Raw genomic sequence first — 27271 nt, 5'->3', positions numbered from 1 at the left:
TTTATTTATTAGGGAATCTGTGATACATGCTGACTGGAAAGTGAGTAGTAGTTTCTGAATCCCCTTGAGTGAAGGAAAACATTAGTTTGGCAGATTGCCAGCAGCAAATAGTACATTAATTTTTGGCACAAAACTTGCTAGCAAAAAAAGAGACTTTATGTTGCTAATAATAAAAATGAAGAGGGACCGATTATCTGTGCTTGGTAGGCTGATATTTGATATCCATGTTAGACAGAGACAATGCTTTTGAAAAATATCCTTTTATATTTTATTAAAAATAAAGAAAAGGCTATAATATATTGATAATTTGCATCAAATTACATAACTAACTTTAAATAAATTTTATTATGTTTACAAGCTATTACAAACTATGTATAAACTATGGCAAAATTTCCAGTGTGTTTAAAGAAAGAGGTGCCATGATTCAGATGTGTATTAATCTGTGTAGAATAATGTGAGTCTTCATGCTAGGCCAGTTTTACTCCCCCAGTCCTTCAGAAGTACGTTTTTACATCTACTCATCATCATCATCATCGTGGCTGGGCTTCGTGAACGAAGATTTGGGAAGGTCTCTACCCACCACTGTTACAAGTGCGCTGGTGGCTAAAAAGGTCTCTACCCACCACTGTTACAAGTGCGCTGGTGGCTAAAAAGGCCAACATGAGACAGGCATGTCCGGCTGCAAAAGGCACAGCAGAAAGACTCCTTAGGTGGTGAATTCTGCAAGACATGATTCTTTCTGCATTGTCTCTTCTCCTCAAGGGTGATCCTGCATGTGTTCTCAAAGGCATCAGCAGCGTTATAGATGCTGTGTCTCCACACCTCCCAATTGGAGGCCAGAGCAGACCGGTTATGATGATCAATATGGCCCAGGCTGAGATGTTGTTTCAGGGAGTCCTCGTATCTCCTCTTTGGGGCTCCTCTCTTGCAGCAGCCAGTGGCAAGTTCACCATAAAGCAAGAACTTGGGGAGGGGGTGGTTGGTCCTTCATCCTTGAGACGTGCCCTGCCCATCCCAGCTGTGTTCTCAGCAACATGGCCTCAATACTTGTGACTGCTGCTTGTTCTAGAACAGATGTATTGGTCACAAAATCTGACCAGTGGATGTTTAGGATTGTTCGGAGACAGCGTTGATGGAAGCGTTCTGGGAGTCGCAGGTGGTGGCGGTAGATGACCCATGATTCAGATCCATATAAGAGAGTAGACAGCACTCTGGCTCTGTAAACACTGATCTTGGTACTTTTCTTCAGGTGTTTATTTCGCCAAACTCTTTTATGGAGTTTTCCAAAAGCTCTCTATGCCTTTGCTATTGTCTATCTCTCTGTCAATCTTACCATCCAAGGAGATGAGGCTACCCAGGTAGTTAAACTGCTGGACTGATTTGAGCTCTGACTGGGGATATGGGGATGATGGAAGACTTCCTGAGGTGCCAGTTGATAGAGAACTTCTGTTTTCTTTAAACTGACTTCCAGCCCAAAGAGCTCAGCAGTGTCTGCAAAGCAGGATGTTAAATGCTGCAGAACTGCTTCTGTGTGAGTGACAAGGGCGGCGTCATCAGCATAAAGCAGCTCCCGGACAAGATGGTTTAAGGTCTTGGTGTGGGCCTTCAGATGCCTTAGACTGAATAGGCTTCCATCAGTACGGTATCGGATGTAGATCCCGTCCTGATCCTCGAGGTCTGCTGTGGCCCTTTGGAGCATCCTGCTGGAAAAGATTGTGAATAGGGTTGGTGCGAGAACGCAGCCTTCTTTCACACCAGTAGTTATTAGAAAGGGCTCAGAAGGTGCATTGCCATATGTGACTTGGCCGTGCTGATCCTCATGGAGTGAGATGATCATTTTGAGGAACTTGGGGGGACAACCTAAACGTTCCAAAATCTGCCACAGACCTTTCCTGCTCACAGTATCGAAAGCCTTGGTGAGGTCAACAAAGGTTACATAGAGACCTTTGTTCTGTTCCCTACACTTCTCTTGCAGTTGTCTGAGAACAAATACCATGTCTGTGGTGCTCCTGTTGGCTCTGAAACCACGTTGGCTTTCAGGTAGAATTCCTTCTGCTATAGCGGGTATTAGTTTGTTCAAGAGTATTCTTGCCAGGTGGAATTCCATCAACCCCAGCTGCCTTGCCAATTTTCACCTGCTGTATGGCCTTGAGGGTCTCTCCTAAAGTGGGGGCAGTATCCAATTCATACTTCACTGGTTGTTGTGTGATGGACTGAATGACTGTGTCTTTGACTACACAGCTAGTACTGAAAAGGGTCTGAAAGTGTTCAGACCATCTATTCAGAATGGAGGTTTTATCTGTCAGAAGTGTTTGACCATCAGTGCTGAGTAGAGGACTTTGAGCTTGGCATGTAGGCCCGTATGCTGTTTTCAGGGCATCATAGAATCCTCTGTGATCACCTGTGCACATCTACTACTAGTGGTGGTAATGTAGGGAAGTAATATTTTTATTAAAAATGTTTACTTACACTTGAATCAGGGGATCTGTAGCTGTGCTGAAAATTTTAGAAAGCTCAGCATAATGATCTAACTTTATTTTTACCTGAGTAATAATAATAACGTTTTGTTTAATGAATTGTTGCTTTAAGTGTGAGGGTAGCATTTTTTAATACTCAAATGTGGTTCTGCATAAGTTCTTAGAGTCCAGCTAACACAAGTACATAACAATTGTTTGTTTTCATATGGCAGTCTGTTTTGATAGCTAGTGATTTCTGCTTCCTTGGGGTGCTGTAAATAAATCTGGTGTATGAAGATCTGCAGTGATTAACAGTAGCAGAAAAGTACTGCATGAAAAGAAAAGATTATTTGGTAGGAATACAGTTCTTCAGTAAGAACAAGTTTTGCAAGAATGTAAAGATGCAACTGTAAAACTTAGAAGTAATGTTAAGACCACAATCAAGTCTTTTCCTCGTCATTTCTCGTCATGAGTAGGTCACGAAGATTTGCAGCAGCTCTGTATCTGTTGAAGCTGAATGCACATATTGGGTGCTGTCAGAATTTCTATCACAGCCAATATGCTGGATTACAACTCACTTTACATTTGATTTGCTATTCACCACAAGATGACAAAGGTCCTTTTCTATTTCTACATTTTAAATAAGGAACTCCTCTCTCTGTATTTTTTCTCCTTTACTCCATTTTGTGTAACTTAAAAGCTTCAACATTCATCTACTTGGGTGAGAAATACTGTGAGTAAAGCACTGACTGGGGATTTGTAATAATTGGCTGCTGTTTCCAAGTGTGTCACACGGCTGCTCTGTGAATTCAGAGACATTTGGTTATCATGGTGTGTTTTCATCTGTGTATTGGGGAGGAGACACTTTTTCTTTCTTTGGTGTTTTTGAGTGGTAAACTTTTCTTGTGTTTATGTCCTTGAACAAACATAATGTCAGCTGTCATCCCTGGAGGGATTTAAAAGCTGTGTAGATGTGGCACTTGGGGATATGGTTTAGTGATGGGCTTGGCAGTGCTGGAGGAACAACTGGACACAGTGATCTTAGAGGCCTTTTCCAACCTTAATGATTCTAAGTTTCTGTGCTGCTTTAGGATGAATGCAAGCACTTAATTGCAAAATACTCTGTAGCAGCTCTGGTAGGTGAAATGGATAGCAAATAACTTTTATGTGCTTTATATTAGAATGGAGAAAAGGTAAATGTGTTTTAAGTGGCCCCATTAAAAAAGATCCATTTAAGCTACTGCATAGGATCATTCCAGCTGATGCACAGACTCACTTTGCTTACTGTCTGTGCCAATGCTTTTTGAAAGTAAATCTCCTTTATTGCATATAAAAAAAAATAAGGGAGAAATGATTCTTAAAAAGTAGGTAGAGGCAGACTGCAGTACAGCATCAAGAGTATTTTTAAAGCATCATATTAAAAGATGAAAAACTCAGACTCTTTAGTGTATTCTTGTCATGGGAATAGAAATATGAATGATTAACCCCTTTCTATTTATAGCTGTTTTCTCTTGAGTTACAATTCCTGTTCCAGTTAACTTCTAGGTAAATTTTATGAGAAGGCAGAGTAATTCTTGTCTTAGTCTATCTCTGCAGGTAGTCATTTTGGTATCCTCAAGTTACTTTCTTTTTAATGTGCATTTCAGAAATCACATCTGCATTTTGAGATATATTTCTAATTTAGTAACTTGTCAGCTTTTATTGTATGCAACTACGGGATTTAAAGAGGCCTCTTCAGCATTTGGTGGCTCCTTTTGTCAGTTTTAAAAATACTTAAATATTTAAAATGCTTAAGGCTGATCATCTGGGGTTGTTGGCTCAAGAGAATGAGGTGGAGGCTGTGTGTGCTATACTGCTAAATCTCAAAACAGCCAGACAATAAATATATATATCAATTACTATGAAAGGCTTGATGCCATAAGTTGCTTTTTTGTTGTTGACTTAATTGGGACTTGTTGGCCAGGACAGTAGCATGCTACTTTTTGGGTGTTTTTTTATCTCTATTTGTGGAGTAAGCAAGGGTTTTCTACCTATGTAATGGCAGTTTTCTTGAAAAAGAGGCAGTGTGGGTGGTTAGACCCCTTGTATAAGAAAGATTCTTCAGAAACAGCAGCATTCCTGAAACCTTCAGCTCAAATGTCTACATTTTGGTGATTAACAAGCCCAGTTAACCTGAAGAAAGATTTATTGGGATGCAGTGGCAAAGGAAATGGTTTGTTGTTTAATTTTCGGTTTTTCTGTGATTTACTGGTGAGAAGTGAAATAGGATTCTAGAAGAGCTTTGTTTTCTTTCTGACTTATCATGGGAGAGAATTTGAAAGGAGTTAAAGCAAATATTTTCTGAGTCTTTCCTCAGTAAGTCACTCTTGTGCTTTCAAGTGAGGTGTTGAGAAATCTTTATCTCGGTCAAGCCGTTATTGTTTGTGTGAAAACTGAAAAGCCTTTGTTTTCATTTGCAAGTCACTTTTTTGGTTTCTGATTGTATGGCATATTTTAAGAATTGCTTTCTTAAGCATAGATGGTGCTGTTCCAGCAGCTCTCCCACGTGCCTAGGTTTACATCCCTTGAGTGCTGCTCCTCCTGTTGTTTGGAGATGAAGCGATGTGGTGTGGTTCAGGATGTGGTTCTGATGGAGTGAAGGCATTGTTGAAAGTCTGTCCAGTGACTGGCCCTGGGAAAAGGGGGAGCTCACGCTCATTTATTAGGGAGAGAGAGGCGTTTTAGATGCCTATTGCCAGAAACTGGTGTAAATATTGATCTCATTAGTTAGTGGTAACAGGAGGATAAATCCATTCTCCAGAACGCATCTGCTGCCTCTCCTCAATCCTTCCACAGCTTGCCAGTGAAAATGTCAGAGAACTCACCATTTTCAGTCCAGCCTTTGTCTTCTTTTGTCTTGTGTTTTTGAGGTGTTACACAACAATTAAGAGGGGTTGCATTTTATTCTTTCCATCTTGCTTTTCACGGTTCATCTCAGTGCCAGGGATTGCTTTGCAATTTGATCCTATTGGATATAGATTTATTCTTGATCTGGTTAGAGCACTCCTATTCACTGCAGCATCTATGGTGCTAGAGGTAGGAAGTCATTCCCCTGTGTTAGAGACCTGCCAAGCAGATTGCTGTCTTTATGGAAGAGGCCTATTCCCAAAGGATTTCTGTGCTCTGCCAGTGCTGCTCTCACACAGGGTCACAGTGTCCCTTCTTTGTGTGGAATTCTCTGATGTGAATAAATGTGGCAATGCCCTGCACGAGCCTTAGAGCAAATTACAGCCTTGGCACTGCTAAGGCTCTGCTCTTCCTCAGAACATGGAAGTGGATTTCTCACTGTGGTGTTCCTGACACCACAAAATCTTTGACTTCTGTCAGAAATAAGCCTGTAAAACAAGCAGGTAGTTAATGCACTGAAACCCTGTCATTAATGAAGGAAGCCAAAAAATGCCATATAGTCTCAGTCACTGTGCTGAGCATTGCAGCTGATGAAAATAGAAGGTTTTGGATTGGTTGGCTTGTTTTTACATCAAGTGTTCTGTAATTTTAGGTGCTCTGTCTAAAAGCAGTGTAAAATATGTGAATACTGTTTAAATCTGACTTATGGATTCAGATTTGAACTGTTGGTTTTATGAGAGGAGACTTGTCTTTTGGTTGTGGTTTGCTTTTTTTTTTTTTTTTTAAATCAAGCTCTCTCCTGCTTCTAGCCTGGGATTTGTGCAAATTTGGGGTTCTTCAATTATGTAGTGTTATGAGTTGTGATGCTGAAATTATGCTTGATATTTAAATTTTTTTTTTATATGGAGTCTTACTACCTGAAAGAATGGGGAGTGGGGAGCAAGACCAAATTAAAATGCACAGTTATAAGAAAGAGCTTAATAGATTTGCTTTTGAGTGTTGGATATAGCTGGAGGTAAACTGCATTTGTTAGATGCTTGAATTTTTCCTTCTTCAGCACAAGAAATATCCTTAGTGATTACTTTTAGTTTCAGATAGTATTTACTGTGTACATGATGTTAGTGATGGAATACTGTTGATATTTATCGTGTGGTAATATTTGGAATCAAACAGCAAGTTGGACTGCAGCAGCATGTCTTTGAAATAAATTTAGATAGACACTATTGTGTTGGGTTCATGGTCTCTTGCAACCCACACTTTGGAGTTTATTTTAATCATAAAGAATGAAGCCTTTCAAGTGACACCTGGAGTAGAGTGGGCAGTTGCTTCACAAGATGGCTCATAATAATTAATTACTGAAAAATTGTTTGGTTTTACTTTCTGACTCTACTACTGTGTTCTCATTTATATGACTTTAAATATGAGCACAACAAAAAGCAGAATTTGGGAACTAAATAGAAGTAAATTTTCATAGACCATATTAGGCATTTAACAGAACATAAATAGGAAGTGAAACATCAGCATATGAAAGTAGTGAAGAAAACAGGCTACACAGAAGAGATCGCAAGAAACAGAAATCATGAGTAGTCCCACTAATAATGTTTCAAGTAACTAACTAATTGTAATAAGATCTTGGCAGAACCAGGATGCAGATTTACTGTTTTATTTCTCTGTTTAAAGTGCAGGTAAATATTTATTCATTTAGTAACTTTTGGGTGGAACCAGTAGGGTTTTTTTGTGTTTTTACATCTATGACACACTAGCAAGTAGAGAATGCATCAACAATAAGGGCTGTGTTCAGTTATCCCTGAATTCTGGGGAAATGCTGAGTCAGTGAGACCTGAGCACTGTGAGTCTTTCAGAGTTTAGGACAACCGGAGAGAAATCATGGAGAAGGACTTCATAAACTTTAGAATGCCTGAAAATGGACTTGAGCTCATTAAATGAATGTAAAATTTCTGTATGAAAAATGGTGTGTGGGTAATGTGTTCTGTGTTAAGCCCAGTAATTTACTAGATTCAGAGGTATGCTTCAAAACAAAAGTGTGGGGCATAATTGCCTTGTGATAGAGAACCAAAGAACCAGTGCTTCACTGATATCCCACAGGTACAGGAATTGCTGTGCTGCTGGCAATTAATGCCCTCCTCCCCAAGACTTCTGTTTTCAAATACTGCTTTAGAGGTAATGGGAATCCATGCAGAATCAAATATCTTATTGCTGCTTGCAATCTATTTTAGTGTTTGGACAGCTGAGTTCCAGTAGTGTGACTGTTGAGGGTGCGTGGTGATTGCAGAGCGCTGGGTTGGTACTTCATGGACTCTGCAAACATCCCTGTAGATGTCACAAGGGCTTGTGCAGGGTGGTGAATTTGTTTGCACCTGCCTAAACTGCTCTTCAGTGGTTAGGTTGGCTCAGCTTCCAGCCTTTGAGCTTCACCCTGTGTGTCTGTGCGTGTAGGTATGGATTTCTTGGAAGAGGAACGTGGCTTCTAATTCTTCACTTCTGTAAGCCAGATGTAGTGAACCAGATTTAGAAAAGCTGCAGCACTGGCCTTGAGATGCAAGTGATCTGTGGGCCCTGGGAGGAGTTACATCTTCACATGGATGAGTTTGTTCAGTCTAAACTATTAGTTTCTTTGTCATCAGCTTTGGAGCTACTGAACCAGTTGGGTAATCACTTGTACCCCACGCTGGATCGGAACTGGAAATGAGCTGGAAAGGGTTGCTCACTTGACTCTGTGTTTATGCAGCAATATAAAGCAAATCTAAGCACTTGTTTGTGAGTCATCTGAAATCATAACAACACTGCTGTTTTTATAAAATGGTCATGTGCAGCCTAGAACTTTGTGCTTTTTGAACTGCAGAGTACCCTCAGACCCAGTACATTTTCCAGCCCAGAACCTCTCCTAGGATTTTTCCTTATTCTGCAGTTGTCATTAGAAGTTATGAGCACTGGCAGTCAGCCCTCTCCGATGCTGAGGGCATTTGCAGGATCTCCCACTAGCAGAGACCTTGCCAGTCTTGATCTCAGCACACTGCTCTCAGATGAGAGAATGACTGGCTGCCTGGCAGAATGTGACAGGAAAATTTGTCATCTACTAGTCTTTTTGTTAAGCTTCATTAACAGCGCTGTGTTCCCCTTCTGCTTTGCCCAGAGGTATTTCTTTTGAAGCTGGCAGAGCAGGAGAAAAACAGTTGAATCATCCTGGGAAAATAAAAATAAATTATTTTTGTTTAGGTTTCTCTTTGTTGATCCTAAATCATGCAGATGATTCCTTGCCATCTGGAAGTATCTGTTCTTTGCTTCTTTAGTTTAAGGTCCTTCATTTTCCAGTGCCAGTAAGAGCCCACAGTCTTTTGCTTTTGTGTTAACTTTATTGTAAAGACAAAAGATTGTCATTTGCCTCACAACTTCACTCATATTGAGTTCTAAGCTACAGTTAGTAGGAGGGTTACTGGTTACTTAACCCTGAGCACCATCATAACTGTGAAAGGGAGACACACCCCACCCTCCCAAATGAATTCAAGTGTCAGTAGCTGGCACCCCGTTAGAATCACAGAATGAATTAATCGGAAAAGACCTCTGAGATCATCAAGTCCAACCCATGACTGAACATCGCCATGTCAGCCAGAGCAGGGCACTGAGTGCCACGTCCAGCCTTTCCTGAAACACCTCCAGCGATGGGGACTCCACCACTGCCCTGGGCAGCTTGTTCCAGTGTCTGATCACCCTTTGTGTGAAGAAATTCCTCCTAATGTCCAACCTAAACCTACCCTGGCGCAGCCTGAGACTAAAAGCAGTATTTTCAAAACAAAGAGTTGGTGAAAAGTTTGCAAGATGTTTTTGGTGTTGCATTGCAGTTTAAACTGAAAGGAACTCAGCAGAACGTGTAACCAAGTCATGGCTGGGCTTCGTGAACAAAGATTTGGGGAGGGCTCTACCCACGACTGTTACAAACACACTGGTGGCTAAAAAGGCCAATATGAGACAGGCACGTCCGGCTGCAAAAGGCACAGCAGAAAGACTCCTTAGGTGGTGAATTCTGCAAGACATGATTCTTTCTGCGTTGCCTTTTCTTCTCCAGAGTGACCCTGCGTGTGTTCTCAAAGGCATCAGCAGCGTTATAGATGCTGTGTCTGCAGATCTCCTGATGGAGGCCAGAGCAGACCAGTTGTGTTGATCAATATGGCCCAGGCTGAGATGTTGTTTCAGGGAGTCCTTGTATCTTCTCTTCGGGGCTCCTCTCTTGCAGCAGCTGGTGGCAAGTTCACCATAAAGCAAGATCTTAGGGAGGGGGTGGTTGGTCCTTCATCCTTGAGACGTGCCCTGCCCATCCCAGCTGTGTTCTCAGCAACATGGCCTCAATACTTGTGACTGCTGCTTGTTCTAGAACAGATGGATTAGTCTGTTAGCATTACTCTAATACATAACCAAGTAAAAAAGAAAGATTTATTGTAAAGCATATTAGTGTGTGATTGTGTGAGTATAAATTTGTTTTAAACAAGCCTGTTGGGCACTGAAGGGGATTTCAGAGGTGAACCATGGCTTTGTGAGGCTGGCTCATGGGAAGAGGGAACAAGGCTTCATTACAGGTGATTCACAGTAGTTGAGTACTGAGCTCCTGCTCTGAATTGCCCACTGGATAAGTATAATTATGATACTGAGTTCTTCTTTTTGAAGATATGTGATTGAATTTAGGTTCAAATCATGTTTCTAACTTACCTATTTAACTTAAAAAATAACACTGACCCATATGTTTAGCTATTCAAGAAAATGCTTTGTGGTCTCCATTTTGTCCATCTTCAGGAATAAGGAAGGCTGTAAACTGGTTTTTAGTTCTCTTGTTTTGAACTCTTTTGGCTTACAACTTGGTGTTCTGCAATTTCTATCTCTACCTTGTTTGTTTCTGTGGCTATTATTGTGTGATGAGAGCTTGTAGCTCTATGCCTGTTTTCTTTTAGTTAGAAGATTTTGTACAAGATAGGTGAGTCTCACATTTCAGAGAAGCTTGACTTTTTTTTTTTTTATTTAAAGGATATTATGGTTTTTTGACCAACCACCAACACCTGTGAAAGCAGAACACAAAGAAGAATGCTGCTGTGTGTGTAACAGTGTGCTGTCCATGGTCAGTAAGATATTTTGTCTCTTGATATTACTGCAGAAATAAGTGCCACCTTTAAAAGGCCAAAACTGGTCTGAGCTGTTGAAGAGACTTTGGGCACTGCATGAGTAGGATGGTTGTTATGTACAGTCCTCCTGTTTGCATCAGTCTGAACACAACACTGTGTAATACATAAGGAATGTTTTTTTTCAGATCTAGGCTTTAACTCACATTTTCGAATATGCACTCAGATATACAGTAGGTGGAAGCTGGAGGTTGCTGTGGTTTAGCACTGCTGCAAGTTTTGTCTTTTCCTCGCTGTTTTAATTGCTGGACTTGGGTTGTAATGGCTTAATTACTGATCGTGAATGTTCTTGAAGAATTTTGTGCCTATGGTTGACAGTTAAGATTTAAGGAGACCGAGTTGATTTATATTTTTCAGTATTTTTTTAATTTGAAGACGTTTGGTGTATTTACTGATGGTTAATCTTTTTCTTGTCTCAGACTTGGTGAAATAGTGAGGGTTTTCGTTGCCAGTTGGATGCTGTAGCAACTAATTTAGCTTGACACTCACTTGTCCAGTCTTCGGTGCTGTTGAGAGCATGAAATGCTTGACAGCTTTGAGGCAGCCAGAGGTGTGAACCAAAAGCTATGAAATACCCTAATTGTGCCCTTCTCTGTGTATCACTTTCCTAAACATCTGCTAGTGCTCTCCTGATGTCCTCCTCAGTGCATTCTTCCAGAGCCAGAGGTACTCAAGAAACTGCTATGTCATGTCATTCAACCCACTCGGAGTTCCTTATCCTAAAGAAACCTGGAGTATCCTCTCCAGCAAATGATTCCTTGTGTGCTCAGGCAGAATTCACAGAGCAGCCTGTCTGATGGGTCTAGAAATTGTTATAGGGTAGAAGACCATAGGGCCACAATTAGCCTACTAATTTCTATGTAGTATCTTACATTGCTTAATTTTTTTTTCCTTTTTTTCCCCCTTTTTCCCTGTCTTTGTGAGTGGCCTATTTCCTTGGCTTGTAATTGTTTCTCTTTTAACATTAGATGCCACATGGGAGTTTTAGGCAAAAGTTTCTTGTACATTTTCCCCTTTCTTTACTTGTGGTACAATTTTTTTTTGGTCTTGCATTCATAAGTGTTTCTGTGGACATAGAGAAGCATAGAGGGTAGATGGAGAACTGTAGTTTGATTGCCACCACACAATTTGACAATGCCTGAATTACTTCATAAGATTGTTAATGTTTTAGAGAAAAAGAGTTTCGATTTACATAAACCCAGTATCTATGTAATAAGGGTCTATCTAGAAGTATCTGTATAATAAAGGTGTAACTAGAGGATTCACAAAAATTATTATTTTGCAAAATACAGTTTCTCATGCTGAAGTTGCAAGCTGAAGTAGAATAGGATTTCTTGGTGGGTACTGTCAGTAGAAGTGATATGGGTGTGGACCCAAGGGCAAGTGCCCAAGGTGGTTTTGTGTTGTGTTTTTGACTGAGCTCGCAGTCAACAGACCCATGAAGGAGGCCCTGTTGGTAATGGCCAGGTGACAGTTCTATTTTTACCACATTCCCCAGAGAGATGCAATGGAGAATAGATACGTGCTCATTAGAGTCCAGTTTGTGTTCACCACTTGAGGCAGTTGCCTTCAGTCTTTCTGACTTTTACACTCTTCCCAGAGATCATGCTGGCACATTTCTGTTGTGGTTGGAGTCCTCACTGGCTGTTTATGGCCAGCAGAGTTTGTACCTTGGTCTGTTGACTGATACAGTCACCAGTCTTTGAAAAATTCTCCACTCAGTTGTTTGAAGGTAGAGTTTGAAAGTAGAGGTGTTCCCAGCATATGAAAGGCTGACCTGTGAGAGACTGGCCCTGGTGTGATCTGCAGTGCACTGATACCACCTCTCTTAACCCCTGTCCTGCTGGTCTGAAAAGTAAGGAAGGTTGGTTAGCAAGGAAAATAAAGCTGCACAGCCATCCTCTAATGAAGGATTTGTTTCTTGTGCTTGAATACAGTAGTGGGCAATTTGTCTGCATATCTTAGTATTTTTTTAAGATCTGGAGGGCCGGGAGTTCCCTTACAGTTGGCTCTAGAGGACCAGCAGGAAACCTGTTGTCAGTGCCATGTCTGACCTGCAGTGGAGGTACAAAGTGCTGTGAGAAGAGGAGAAACAGGACTGGGAGCTGTAGGGAGGTGAGCAGAAATCTAGCAAGAGACTAAGGAGAACACAGGAACTGGGACAGGAGCTGTTATGATGTACTGTTTTGTTAAATGTGTATGATTTATGGACCTTAGATATTTTCTGGTCTCCCACCATCTGATTTGTCATCAGGTGTTAGCCAGAGACCTCTAGAAAGTTGGGATGTCCAATTTAGTTAAAATAGTGTCCTACTTCTGCCACAGGCTGTGGTACTTCAGTCCTACACTGTGTCTGTCCCCTGTTTGAGGGGCCACAGATCATGCAAGATTGCTTCCTCAGGTGGAAGTTGTGCAAGTAATGACTCCTAGCTATAGCATGATGCATTTCACACCCCTCCCAAGCTCCTGCCTGTTGACCAGGAGCTTTTGATTCTGATTTTTCTGATTCCACAAACACAAATATTGACATGGCTGTAAAATCTGAATTCCAGGCTGGTACTTCACCGTACCTTTGTCCTTGCAATTTCCAAATCACCTGGGACTGCCTTCGTTTTCCTCTAGCCTTTCTTTTTGCCTGTTGCCTGCTGTAGGCTCTTAGACTTTAACCATGAGAAGTTTCTGAACTAGTTCGTACCTTGGTAAACAAATCAAATACCTCAACTTTGTGTGTGGATTGGCTTCTTGCATATGGGGTGAATGAACCTATTTCAGAGCAACACCTTTATGCACCATAAGGTTGTTTTCAAAAGGTTATGTGTGGAGCAGCAACTGAATTTTTTCCAGACTTAAGCAGGTAGGGCAGCAACTGTTTTTCCCTCAAAGCCACTGAAGAATCTGAGTTGCCTCAGAGTGCTCTACACTCCAATTCCTGGAGGAGTTCTGCTCTGTGTGGGCCAGGGGCACTGGCAGCCCTCACTCCTGGTCACTGTGCTGAGTTCTTACAAGCACAGTGGGGCCTACTCAGTATGGTTTAGAAAAATAATTGTTTATGGGCAGAGGAGCGTAGCTACGTGCCTTGTGCTTTGTGGCTTGGCCTGCAAACCTGTAGATAATATCAGTGCAAACTGATAGTGCTGCTTGGTGCTCAAGGGATTTGAAACAGTTTTAATGAAGGCAACTCTCTTGGCTTTTTTTTTTTTAGCTACACTGAGTGTCTGTTGGTCTGATCCAAATTGAGTGTGCAAAAATTTAAAAATATTTGTAGTAGCTAAATATGTTTTTGACTAATTCATTATTACAATACCTATATTATTAGAATAAATGGCATATTCTAGTTATTAGTTCCTTTCCTTTTTTTTCTTTCTGTTAGCAGAGGGTTTGCAGATTTGACATTCATTTAGTTGTTAGATTGTGTAATGGAACTGTGGTGCTGTAGTATTTGAAGACATTGAAAATGTGTGATAAATTAGGTATTTCTGCATAAAAAGTTGATGGAGTGTATAAACCAACTATAAATTGCTGATTTTCTCATTTGGTCATTTACATTATGTCATGTTTTGCTTTTTTAGGTCACATTTAGGTCATCTTGTGGAATCCTACAAAGAAACAAGGGTAATAGTAAGAAAATGATGTTTAATAGAAGTATCTTCGCTACACAGTCAGATTGAAACAGGAAAAGTTCTTTGGAGTGAGTATTACAGGGTTTTTGGTGGGGGGAGGTTGTTTAGTTGTTGTTGGTTTGTTTTTGTTGTTTTTTTTCCCCCCATGAAGTCAGTATGTTTATTAGACTATTATTGTATTTAATTTTGTTACAGTTGTATTAAAAAATAAATCAGTGACTCCATACTAATTTCAGTTGATCAGCTGGTAATGGACTCTTATGGATTCTTATTGAAGCAACTTCCACCTTAGAATCAGTTGTACCTTGTGAAATTTAGATGGGCTTCAGATGTTTCTCTTGGCTGATGTGTATTCTGGGTATGGTTTTGAGCAGGGAGTGGTCTAGATTAGATGTAATTACATATAAACCCTTATTTGCTGGCAAAAGTCAAAGCCCTGCTTGTATCTTCCAGGGAATTTGAAAATACAATTTTTTTTGTCTGTAACTTTTTATTCCTCATGCTTTCTGACTGACTTTGATATTGTTGTTGTCAGTATTTTAATATTTGTCCTGTACTGCAGTTCCATCATCCATCAAAATTGCATGAGTCTTCAATTTATGGATCTCAGATACATCTTTTCTTCACAGTTTCTAGTTAACTTGTAGATTTTGTGAATTCTAGGCTGAGACATGTGTCTCATTTATAATAAAAGAAGCTTTGCTACCTAACACAGGGACTGGGGATTGCACCTTTTACTACTAGATACCCAAACATTTATATACTGATACAGTACAACTCTTCATTTCTGTCTACTTCACATGCTTGAGATGGGAAAAGGAATCATTTTTCTGTCAATTTGTTTGCATCAGATTGTAAAATCTTTAAAAGTATTCTTGTAGAGGTTGGCAGCTGGGGAGAAACTGCATATATCTGATGCAGATTTTACTCATGCTGTGTGATTATGTGAATGTGATTCTGCAGGAGTAACTGGAAGTACACCTGAATGCATAGTTGGGAATTAAAGATACCTGGCCACTAGAACTGAAAGGAGGTGAAAAATGGTTTTGGTTCAGAAGACGTGTATTTTGGCATATTACTTTATTACTAAGAGGAAATGACTCCTCTGAGCTTCTTCTTTAAAAACGGATGTGTACATGGTGTCATAATTAGGGTAGAAAAATGTCTGTGAAACCTACATTAACCTACTCAGATAAGCTAAACTTTTCATACTGAGTGTCTTTTCCAGGTTGTTTTTAACTGGCAGAATAACACATTTGGATTGATAACTTTTCCTGCCTTAAAAAAACCCCTATACAATTCAATTAAACGTGAATTTAAAGAAGTTGATGTGTGTTACTTCCCTTTCTGTAAGTACTTGAAACAAATGCTACAGTTTTTAGTCAGCACACTTATATTTGCCACAGTTCCTGATCTAGGCCATGTGTCAAGTGGCTGGTAAAGACATTCATGAAAGGTTCTTGCAGTTCCTGATATTTGAATTCTGACCTCTGAAGTTTTCAGGAATTGTGTTGTATGGAGATATTTTAATTTTACTGACTAACTAGGCAACACAGTAGAAATACAGGCACCTGTTACAGTATCTAAATAGAATAATACCTATTTGCTGCCCAAACACTTAGTTTGACAAGTTAATTCTTGGCTCTGGTAGTCAAGTCACCAAAACAGATGGGCAATAAAGTTGAAACTGAGCTCTCCAATCAAATGAAATGAAGAATGTCCACTGAAGACACCTTTAGTCATTTTAAATCACTGTATTCAGGCTTATGCCAGGCACAGAACTTGCTCAGGTGTTTAGTTGCCAGTAAACTTGGGTTTCCTGCCCTCCCCTTTATTTTTATTTTTTTAAGAGACTGAGAATTCAGATGTTAGAACCTAAAACTGATTCTAATTTGTCCTTGTTGGGGAAATGTTTTGGAATTCCTTTTGTTTGTTTTGAGTTGGACACTTGTGTGTGCTTGTGTGGATTTCAATCATCACAAAGTATTTTCAATTGGAATTTTTCAGTAAAGTACTAAAAACATTAAAATGAAGTCTGAGTAACGTCTCTATTCACAGATAAAAGCCAGATGGGGTTGTCATGAAGTCTTAAAAGCAGATGCCAAGTCTTACAGCTGGGCAAAAGTAACCCCAGACCCCAGTCAGCTGCCGAAGGCACCTGCTTAAGGCTCCAAGGGTAGCAGCATTTCTTTCATGGATTCTTTCATGGATTCTTTCATATCCATGAAGACTTTCAGAATTAGCTGTGCAAACTCTCAAGCAACATGCTTAACTTCAGTGTCCAAACTAATCTTGGGACCAGCTGACTCCCAGAGGTCCCTTTCAACCTGAATTAGTCTGTGATTTTTAGATAATCTTATTTTTGGTCCTTATGATGGATGGCCAGGACTACTTTTGGCTTTACTGCCATTAACTTCATGACAAAGCTGTTGGTTGTGCAGGTTTTTTAGAATTATTTTTTCCCTACCAATTGGCATTATATTTCAAGCTGTCTCTGTAAAAAAGTTTCATGAAAAAGTTGCGTAAAATACATCTAAATATTTGCATTAGACTTGAATTGTTGGATTTCCTTCAGTGCTTGCTCAGCACTGAACAGTCGTGTTCATAACACAAATGGTTGTGAATCTCTGTGGTGTGGGATGTTGAAGCTGGTGTTGGAAGAAAACTAACTGCAAAAATCCAGACCAGATTATCTAAGAAACCAACCCAATCAGGGAGAATGTCTAGTGATGAAGCATGTAAAATGCTTTTTTAGTTGTTTTTTTTTTTTTTCCTTTAAAGGGCATCTTTCTGTCTTTTGGGATCCATGGCATCTCTGAGACTTAAGCACAGTCTGCTTATGTGGTTGTTCTGTGTTTCGGTCTGTGTGACCCCCTTGTAGGAGAAGATTTTACTCCTCATTAATTTTCCACAGGTTTTAATGATTTCACTGTTTTACTTCTCTTTCTAGATATGTACAATCAGTCTGCTGAAGAATAAGTCTCTTTCCTAGAGGTTTTGATTGAAATATCAGAAATAATTGAAGAGCGAATCTTTTAGTCCCTGTGTGAAGAGGTGTCTATATATAGGAAATCCTCAATTTCTGGTTTTAACTATTTTTATAGTAGGAAGTAACATAGCTCATAATTTAGAGATGTAACATTTTAATAGCTGAAGGAAAAGGTTAGTGAGTCACCTGGTGAGATTTGATGGTCTAGGTCCATTTGTACAATTCAAAAGGAGAGGCAATATTAACCATTTATATTTTTAAATGGCTTGCAAGTGGAATGTTTCCTTTGTGTTTACAGTGGAACAAGAAATTACTATGAGTGGTAGAACAGGCAAGGAAATACTGGAGAGCAGAACTAATACTGGTTTAATATTTCCTAGTTTTGTTGTTAGACTATGAAGAATCCTCATACAGTTCTTGGTTAGCAATGGGGGGACAGGGACCCTACAGTTTACTTAGTACAGTAAATCAGTAGAGGCACAAATCCAGATGATTAATGCACCTTTTCAGAATCATAGTGGAGACATTATAAAGTTGTTTGAATAATAGCTTGGGCTGCTAAAAAGCCGGGCCTTTAGGCTGTAGTTTTGCCTACATTTTTTAAGATGAGCTTAAGAGCTGTAAAGTGGCAAAGCAGCCCTGAGGCTGGAAGAAACCATCACTACCACTCCTGTTGCTCCTGTTTGCACCTTCCCTTTGCTGGCACAAGCAGTTATGCAGCTTTGTAGGAAACTGTCTGACTCACCTGTGTTAAAATGACATCTTTATTCTGGGTTATGGTTCAGCTCTTTCTCCTCCTTTCCCATTCAGTCCTTTTTGTTCCCCTGTGCCACCTCCATTCACCTCTTCTGATAAGATTGATTTTTGTTTGTTTGTTTAAAATATCCATGTAAGCATTCCATCATTTAAATGTTTAGTGTAGCATTAGAGCTCAACATACCCTAACATTTCATTCTAATCTTCCTCTAGTACTGAAAGTATCTACAATGATCTGCAGTATCAAAACTGAGTTCTCTGTGTTGTGAACTGTCCAGGTCTAATCTTTCCCCAAATCTTTGGTCTCAGCTCACTGTCCTGCAGTGTGCTATACAGAATGCATTGGTGCTCATATCAGGGCCCGCTCTGCCTGCTGCTCTTTAAAACCTTCCAAAATACCTGAGAGCTGATTAGAAAATTCCCTAAAGCTGAATCTACCAGATATGTTCTCCCAGCCCAATTGACATAGAAAACTGAATTATTTGCCTGGGCTTTTTGTTTCATTTGAGTTTTTCTCCTTCTCATCTCCCCGTCTTTGTTGGTTAAGGTGTCAAATGAACTGTTACTCATATGGCAGTGCTTTTTTAATCCACTGTTTTCTTCCATTTCTTTTTATTCCCTCCCATCTTGGCCATGCAGAACTGCATTCCAGTGAGCTGAAAGATGTTTTCTCACAGTGGCCCCAGTTTCAGCATGATCCAGAGATTAAATGCTTCTGAAGACAATTTCAGACAGTAACACTGAAGTGTGAAAGGAGTTTTTTTTCTCATTGCAACTCACTTTAATTGCACAAAGATGGCCTGAAACTCCTTATTTTTATATCTAATTTTAATGTATCTATATGGTGATTTCAAGGTAGAGCAGAGAATGGTTATGAATTCGCTGTGAGAAGCTGTTATGTTATTGTTGTGTTTTTGTTATTATGAGTTATGTGCTGCCAGTGAATTGTCAGAAGTCTATCAGAAGCCTGGGACTTAAGTTGTATTCACTTGTTTAGTTCATCATGAATATTCTTTGGAGGAAGCAGAAAATGAGTTTACTTGCCTGAGTATAAAGTAACGAGAAGTAAGAGTGTCCTTTTATCCTCATTGTTCAAACCAGTTTTGATGAATCTTCAGAGTCTGGCATACCATTTTTAATAGTCCTGTTCTCTACCTCTAGACTTCTTTTCCAGGAAAAAAAATTCTGAAGACTATCTCATGTGTAGCTAGTTTTAAAACTGTGCTTCCATTGAATCATAGAATCATTTCCATGAGAAAGGCTGACTAGAGGTAGTCTAATTGAACCATCTGTTCAAATCAAGTTGCTTAAAATTTGATTAAATTTTAATTTGAAACCAGTTAACATGTCTGCATTTTTTTTTTTTGTATCTCTGAGTCCTGCATAAGGCAATTGCAAATTCAGGTACTCAGCATTTCTTGAAAACTGGGCCACTTTTATTTAGAGGCATTAATATCTCAGTAGAAGCTTCATTCATTGTGGCTTTAAAATCTTGACTTCAGTGCCTAATGGGCACAGCAGAGGAGTAAAGCTACAGGAGATGAACAGACAAAATAATCAGGGATCCTGGAAAAAAAACCCCTTATTTAATTCTTCTTGTTTGTGAATCATTTGCTATATTTCATGAGGAAAATCAAGTTCAGATTCTCTCATAGCTGAGAGACCGCTCTTGATACCAGTCTGAGCACTGTGAGGGAATGAGGCCTTTAAATAAGGCCTTTCATGTTTTCTATACATAGATATTTTTAGAAAACTAAATGGTGATATTTTTATTCTGATTTTTGGAGGAATCCTGACTAAATGGACACTTAATTTTCCATTCCATGGGGCCAGCTCATGTGGTGGTTTAACTAAACTGCTGGGAAATATTTGTAGTACCACATGATCTTTAAAAATAACTTCCCAGGCTACTTCGTAGATGTCTTGAATTCTTAAAATCTTTGCTATTGTAGATAAATGACCATGACATTTGTGGGGTGGAAAAATCTTAGCTTTGCTGATTTAGTCATTTGTATTTATCGTCAGTTGGTTGTATTTAGACTTGTAAGCAGTTTAGATGGGCATTCACCTGTGCAGCTCTAAAAGGCCAGAGCCTTGAGTGGGTTCATTCTTTAGGGCTAAGCAGGAATTTCAGTGGCATGGTATGTAGTAAAAGAGGATAAACTTTAATTGTCAGTGCGCTGGATGCCATCTTTAACAGAGGGTCACCGTTGGTCCTGTGTGAACTGTGAGGGCCAGGGAACAGAAGATCAGTTCTCAGTGGCCCATGCATTGCTTGGCATCGCTGTCCTGTCACGTTAAACCTTCAAGCAGAAGCTTGGTTGCAATTCCAACATGGAGCCTCATTTCATCCCTGTGACGGCTGCCGGAGGGTAAGGACTGTGTTCTCACCCCACCCTGCTTTCAGATACGGTGCCTGCTTGTCCCAGGGTGAGGCAGGCCCTGGGCTGATGGAAAAGCGGCAATGTTTGTTTATTTTGTTTTCCCATTGTGTGCCCTGAGCGGGGAGAGGGGATGGCCGGAAAGGGGAAAGCTGAACAGCGCTGCTGTTGGCCGTGGGCTGCCCTCCGAGTGAGCTGTGGGTACGGTGGCACCAGGGGGACTTAGCAGAGTCAAGCTGTGTCTGAAGGATCCTGTTGGAGTCCCTGTAGATACAGCTGGACTCCGTGCAGCGCATGGAAACTGCTGCCTGTGCCTTGGCCTGGTACTGCCTTGGGCCTGTAAGCTCAGGGGCTGGGGCAGCACCCGGGAATTCATTGTTTTAGGAATACAAGAGGATGTAGTTCTGTGAAGCTATGAACTGGCACGCTGATCTAATCTATATATTTGACTTCAAAGTTTTCAAAGGATATCAGAATTTTTTCAATTTTTCCTTTCTCTTTTCCCCCGAAGGCCTCCTAAGTTTCATAGGACATAAACCCTCCTGTATATTCTGACTCCTTTCCCATCTTTCTGCTAGATTCTTCTCCCTTGTTTGTGCTCAGATATTTCATTTATAGCTTGCTCATCTTTTCATAGCACCAGATGTTTACGTAGTTAGAAAAATTATTACAATGGTTATATTGTGGAATTGCTTAGAGTTTCTCCTAGTTAGACTACGTGATATGCTGCTGCTGTTTCCTACAAAATTACTGTGGTCAGATTGTCACTAGTCTGTTCTGGACAGTAAGATACTGTTTAAACACTGCCCTTTTCACTACTACAAGACTTTTTTTTTTTTTTTTTTTGCCCCTTGAGTGCCACATGACAGAGCAAGCAGTAGATAAAGAGCTGTATTGAACACAGTGGTAATCGTCTTGAATGTGGTGCTCAACAGTTGTAACAACTTTGACATAAAGCAAAAATCTGGATAAGCAGAGAGCTCTTAGTTTTTTATAAGCAGAACAAGCTAGTTTCTGATATTTGTCCTTTATGTAAATATTCATATTTTTAGTGAAAAGAAAAGTAAATCCAGGTTTATATTTAATCTGAAGAGCTGTAGATACTTATGTGCCCTTAAAATGCATCTGTGTTTGGAAGAGATGATGTGAAAGAAACTTATTTCCTAAGGAAAATTACTTTTTAATACACAAGTGATCATCCCCCCAGGTTTCTCCTGTCTGTTTGGGATGATAGCATATTTATTCCATCCTGAGAGAGCTGTGTCCACATGTCAGGGGTGGGTGACATCATTTCAGATGTACAATACCTCTTCTAAAGACTTGTTTGAAGACAAGATTTTTTTTGATGCTCAGGAGAATAAATGCTGTGAGAGATAACGGGGCATCAACATTTTCCTCTGTTGTTTATAATCACCAGCTTCTTTGCAGCTACTTTTATTTGTGTTTTATTAATATTCTTTTTGATTATGCTTCGGGATAATGGATTGAATGTTGCATGGGATTTTATGTTGATTTTTTTTTAATAACAGAAAAAATAGACCTCAAAGGATGAGTGATAGGGGATTTGTGGTGAGTTTAAAGTGAAGGACAATTATGACATAGTGTGAATTTTCATAATTGGTGCATTCTTCAAAATGTTGGTTTCCGAAGAACTTATCTGACACAGATTAATATTGACTGTTGATGACAATCCAAGTGGATTTGGCTTTTCCAACCTAACTGATTCTGTGATTCTGTGGTGCTTTTTAATTCTAAGTCTTTTGCTGATACTATCAATTATTTTCAAAGGAAAGTTCATGACATTGTTGCTCCATGTCTGATGTTTTGCAGTGCCTTCAGACAGGCTCTCTTTTTCTGAGCATGTTCTTGTGTGGCTCTTAATTTCAGGATAACCTTAGGAACTCTCTTTGTCTTTTGTATCTTCTTGATTGGTGCTGTTTTACATCAGATCCTTGCACATCCTGCATATAATTCCTTTACATGTGCACTCTAACTACTTGGCACAGGTAAAATTGATTTCTCCAACTCTTACAGCAGTGGTATGAAGCCTTTGCAGCAGGGTGCTCCTGGCCTCTCAGTGATGTCCTGAAGTAGTTGTCGTGATGGAATTGAGTATGGCATAAACTAGTCTTGCCTGCCTTCTCAGCAAAATGGGATCAGTGTCTGAGTGGGTGGCTTAGTAAGGGAACTCTTGCCTAGAGATGATAATTCCTTTAAAAGACCAAATGATACCATCCAATTGAGAACTCTTGTTGTAAGGCTTCTTGTTTGAGGACATTAAATAAGTAAATACAAAAATGAATGTTGAGTTTTCTTTTTCTTGTTCTGCAGATGTTCTACTTACTCATCTGTGTTTTGTTTCTTTCCTTTAGTCTAAGCAGCTCTCTCAGAACTGCAGGTATATCGAAGTAGGAGTTGAGCAGTGTGTGTGTATGTGTGCACACATATGTGTGAATCTGAAACCCACAGGGTAAACTTAAGAGAAAATTTACACTTTTTGAATGCTGTCTATAAATACTACATACCTGTGACTTAGAAAAGCATTTTGTATTGGGCTTCGCTGCTGTGAAATTCAAAGTTATTCGAGTAGCCAAGATTTGAATAGCTGTTTTAATGACTTCCTTTTTTTGTACGTGAAGTTGTTGTTACTGTGACAGTAGGCAAGAATAGCTATGAGGTTAACAGCCTGAAATAGCTTTTTATTATTATTTTAATTGTTGGGATTTTTTTCCTTTAGCTGGAAGTTGTTTAAAATGTCTCTGGTGTTGTTGCTCCCCATCCGGATGACTTTGTTTCAGTTCCTAGATGTGATATTGTAAATTAGTCACTGGTGCCACTACATGTCACAGTTTGGGCCATGAGTCATTCTCACAGCCACCCTGGGTTTGCCATTTCTCAGGATAAATACTGGTTCTCTCTTGACCCCCCTGATGTCACTGCTGGGTCAGAAATAGGGTGCTGACTGTACAAGAGGCTGATCTGCTTCCTTGAGGGAGGAAATATTAAGTAAGTGCCTGAAAGCAAGAATAGCTTCCCAGCATGCTCAGGCTGGCATGATGGCTGTGCTTCCCTTTTTAATGGAAAATGGAAATTTAAAAGATTCTGATGTGTGTGTTGGAAGCTCATAATTATAAACAAGAATCTTGTGAAACTTTATAATTCTCTGCGTTGTGGTGCCTGGTCTTCGGGGTGTGGGGCAGCATTTTTAACTCTTGCCTCTTTGAACATTTTTAAACTCTTGTTGATGCACTAAAGTGATTTCGCAATTGCAAATGTGGAAAAACATCTGAAAGGGGATGAAAATTTAAAAAAAATCATATGCTGAAGTAAAACAGGAATGAATTATGAACTAAATAACTACACAGAACAGATTAATGGTTTCCTTGCTGCTGTACCTGTCATGTTTTATAACGCAGTACCACTTTATTTTAATCTGATGACCACATAAAATAACTGAAAATATACTGTGTGTGCATCAAAGTATGAGAAATGTTTAGTATTATTGTTTTTCTTGGGCTACTAATTTCAGTTACAACAGAACTGCAGCCAGGATTTTATGGGTAGAAGGAACTGGATGGAGGAAAAGAAATATAGTATCCCATTTAAATAGTAGCTTGTTAAAGATCTCCTGATTAGTAATGAGGAACTACACGATTTTTCTAGTTTTTTTTGGGTAGATGCTGTGTTATTCCAATAATGTAATCTATGTTACATGATGGGATTACATTTTATTTCTTTTCTGTATGCGGTTTAGAGCTCACACACCGTGCTAAACTTTGCATGCCCACTAATGAATGAATCCATTTGTAAAATGTGGTAATTCAGGTAAAATATCTTCATATCTGATTTGTTATTTCACCAGGTCTGCACCCTCACCCCCAGTTCTTGTTTTGATTCAATTCGATCAGTGTAGTGGATTTTTTGGGGGGGAAAATGAGGACATGATGGTGATAAAACATTATTTGATAGTGATGATGACAGAGGCTCCTTAATTGTTGCTTCTATTGAGGAAAAGTGGGTCTTGTTATTCAGTATATTTACATGGCAGGTAGAGGTGAGACTGGAGGGTGTTGTCCTGTACTTTTGCGGGTGAAAACAAATTGAGATAAGTGTCTTTAGAGGAAAATGTCACTTTCTAATAGAGTTGAAGATGTTTTTCCTGCTATTCATAGGGACTTTCAAGTTGAATATGTCACTGGCCACATCTGTGGGCAACTAACAGGAAACTTGCAAAAAATAAAATAATGAAACTGCTCATGTTTTTATATGAAATATTGCCATGTTTCATCCAAGAAACTTACTTTGATTGTGTTTTATGCAAGTAATTTTTTAGGGAAAACATAAAATTAATTTCTACCTTTGTTTTAGCTAACCTCTAATTAGTTAGTTTTTTCTCTTATTACTTCGTCACAATGATATAAACATCTCAACAATAGTGCTTTACCTTTAAATAACATTAATGACTAAAACTCTGCTTATGTGTTTGCAATACTGGCATTTGAGACCCCAGACTTGTAAGCTGAGCTGTACAAGCAGAACTTATATAAACTTTCCAAAGGCTTTAAAATGTGTGTCTAATTATAAAAGGTTAAGTATACTGAATTTTATTATTTTTTTTTCCCCTAAGGCCACGTGGTTATGATATCATTGAGATTCCATAATGCCTCCTGCTGTGACAGACAGTCTTGACATCTGGGCAGTGGATTCCCAGATTGGTGCTGATGGCTCAATATCTGTGGACTTCCTGTTGCCCACTGGAATCTACATCAACCTGGATGTCCCTCGAGATGCCACCATATCTCATATTAAACAGGTAGTGCCAAATGGGCAGTTAACTTAAACTTTAACTTCTGTTAGGTGTGAGTGCTGTTTCTGATTTTTATGTGCCTTTTGGCAAATCAAGTAATGAATTGGAGTAGGCATAAAAATAATGTGTTGAAGGCACATGCACTGCAGATTGACTAATACAAATATATGTATATGGGAGTTTGCAAGGGCTTTGGGCAGATGGCAAGGTTTGGAGACGTTATTCCTTGCTGGTAGTTACAGTTCAGCAGAGATTAGTAGCTCTACCTTAACACTGTATTGCTGCTCTAAACCTTTTTTCTAACACATTGGTAATACATTGTTTATTGATCTAACATTTCTCTGATTAGTGTGTCTAATTAGTATAGAAGTCATAGATTGTGCTCCTGCTTCTTTTGATGGATACCAAAGCCTGATGCTTTAAAAAGTCTGTCTGCCATTTCTTAAAGGTTTTATACAATTAGGGCATCACTTAAAATCTGAGGGAATATCTAAATCAAAGGGGAGAACATAAGGAAATAACCAGAGATATTAAAGAACGTTCTACTGACCTTTCATCAGACAGTGGCCATGTGGAGACATTTAGACAGGGCAGTGAGTGAATTACAACACCAAGTAATCTAATCCTTGAGCATAATAAATTTCTAAAAGAAAATAAAGAAGTGTGATGTCTCCTTCCATTGAATTTTCTGGTAAATAAGTATATTGTTTTTAAGGCCTATTCGGTCTGACAGGATTCACTTGTTTGTAGACTTTATTTTCTTTGAATCAGTAGTAGCTACATGTAATTTCTTTTACACCTGATTTGAAACTTTCCAGACACTGCAGTATTTTCTCAGAAATTGAAGTGATCCGAGTTTTGTGCTATACTCAAATACTTGAAATAATTCTGATTGGAAAAATGTCATAATGGCAACATAACAGGTTAGTTGGTGAGTAAGATAATGGAATAACTGACAGTGATTTCAACTGCTAAAGAATTTAAAAAAACAAGCATGTAAGTGACAACAATAAGGGGCTTGAACTAAGCTGTCAGGTTTTCTTGATAGTTGTGGCACACTGAACTTAGCCTGCTATAAACAGGTACTGTTGATATTTAGCTGTTTTTTCAAAGAAAAGGAATGTTGATCCTATCTACAGAGGTCTTTCCTGGAAATCACTGTGTTTGAAAACAGAACAGTAATGAAGACTTTGATGGCAAACTGGATTAGCAGCTTTGGTCCCACCACGTTGCTGTGACAAGGCATAGTTTGTGGACTCTTGGATATATAAATAGAGGACTTGAGAGCAAATATAAGGAGTTTATCTTGTACATGGAATGGTTACAATTAAAATAAGGGGGGGGAGTAAAATAGCCAATTATTTGAAGGCTGAAGAATTTTTCATTTCTATGGAATTTTCAATTTTACCAGGCCATGCTGTGGGTGATGGACAGTATCTGCTTTCAGTGAAAGCCAATTTCAGGGACTTCATGGCTTTGTAAATTTTGTAATCATTAAGTCATCTAAGAAGTACCAGTAGCTGGAAATTGAAGTTGCACAACTCAGGAGGAGAGGCAATAATAGATTTAATCTTTTGTTGAAACTGGAATTTTTGCTCAACACCAAAGAAAGCTGCTGGATTGAGCTCTCACTCAGCTATGCAGAATGCACTGGAATACATTTCTGGCAGACAGAATTCATTGTTGCAAGTGTGTGAAATGTATGCAGATGTGTTCAGTTCCACAAAAGCAGTTTGGTTCAGCTGCAATTATTTGAGAGGAGGTTTTTGCCATTACATTATTGGTCCTGCAGCTCCTGTTTTGAAAGAAGCTTGAGAAACTAATCTGTAAAATGCAAACTTGTAAAATAAGGACAAAAATATTCTTGCAGATAAAGATTTGAGTAGTATTTAGGTTGGGAGAACTTACTTTACTTACAATTTTGATTTCTGCCAAAGATTTGTACTTTACAAATACATTTACTTTAAGCTTCTCCAGACAACTAGGTTTTTTTGTTCAGGAATTGGTTCCATAGTGAGAACTTCTTTTCTATATATTACAATAATTACTGGAAAAAGGAAATACAGATGTGTCTTGAGGAAGAAGGATTTTGATAGGAAGCTGTAGGAACGGATGGAGGAGAGCAGCAGTTTGCTGGTTGGTGTCAAGAGCAGCTGGCTCCAAAATCAATTAGTGCTTTGTTAACTGTGG

The 27271-nt window shown here is 39.3% G+C and overlaps 1 protein-coding gene across 5 annotated transcripts in view; it reads left to right on the top strand.

Annotated features, from left to right (window-relative positions):
* The window catches only part of PIK3CB (phosphatidylinositol-4,5-bisphosphate 3-kinase catalytic subunit beta), an 83918-nt gene that overhangs the window by 8939 nt on the left and 47708 nt on the right, over positions 1-27271 (top strand). For 3 of the 5 annotated variants that reach the window (XM_027729327.2, XM_039378765.1, XM_039378766.1), the window contains exons 2-3: positions 14098-14216; positions 24902-25087. In XM_027729327.2, the coding sequence (XP_027585128.1) occupies positions 24935-25087 (153 nt within the window). In that variant the 5' untranslated portion in view covers positions 14098-14216; positions 24902-24934. Of the gene's footprint in view, positions 1-10376; positions 10468-14097; positions 14217-24901; positions 25088-27271 lie in introns of all 5 variants that reach the window. The other 2 variants (XM_039378767.1, XM_027729324.2) reach the window with 1 other exon arrangement.

This window comes from Pipra filicauda, unplaced genomic scaffold, assembly GCF_003945595.2.
Source record: "Pipra filicauda isolate LSUMZ 115617 unplaced genomic scaffold, ASM394559v2 scaffold146_size1912638_pilon, whole genome shotgun sequence".
NCBI lineage: Eukaryota > Metazoa > Chordata > Aves > Passeriformes > Pipridae > Pipra > Pipra filicauda.
The sequence above is the reverse complement of the archived record's forward strand: the minus strand, read 5'-3'. Positions and strand labels throughout refer to the sequence as shown.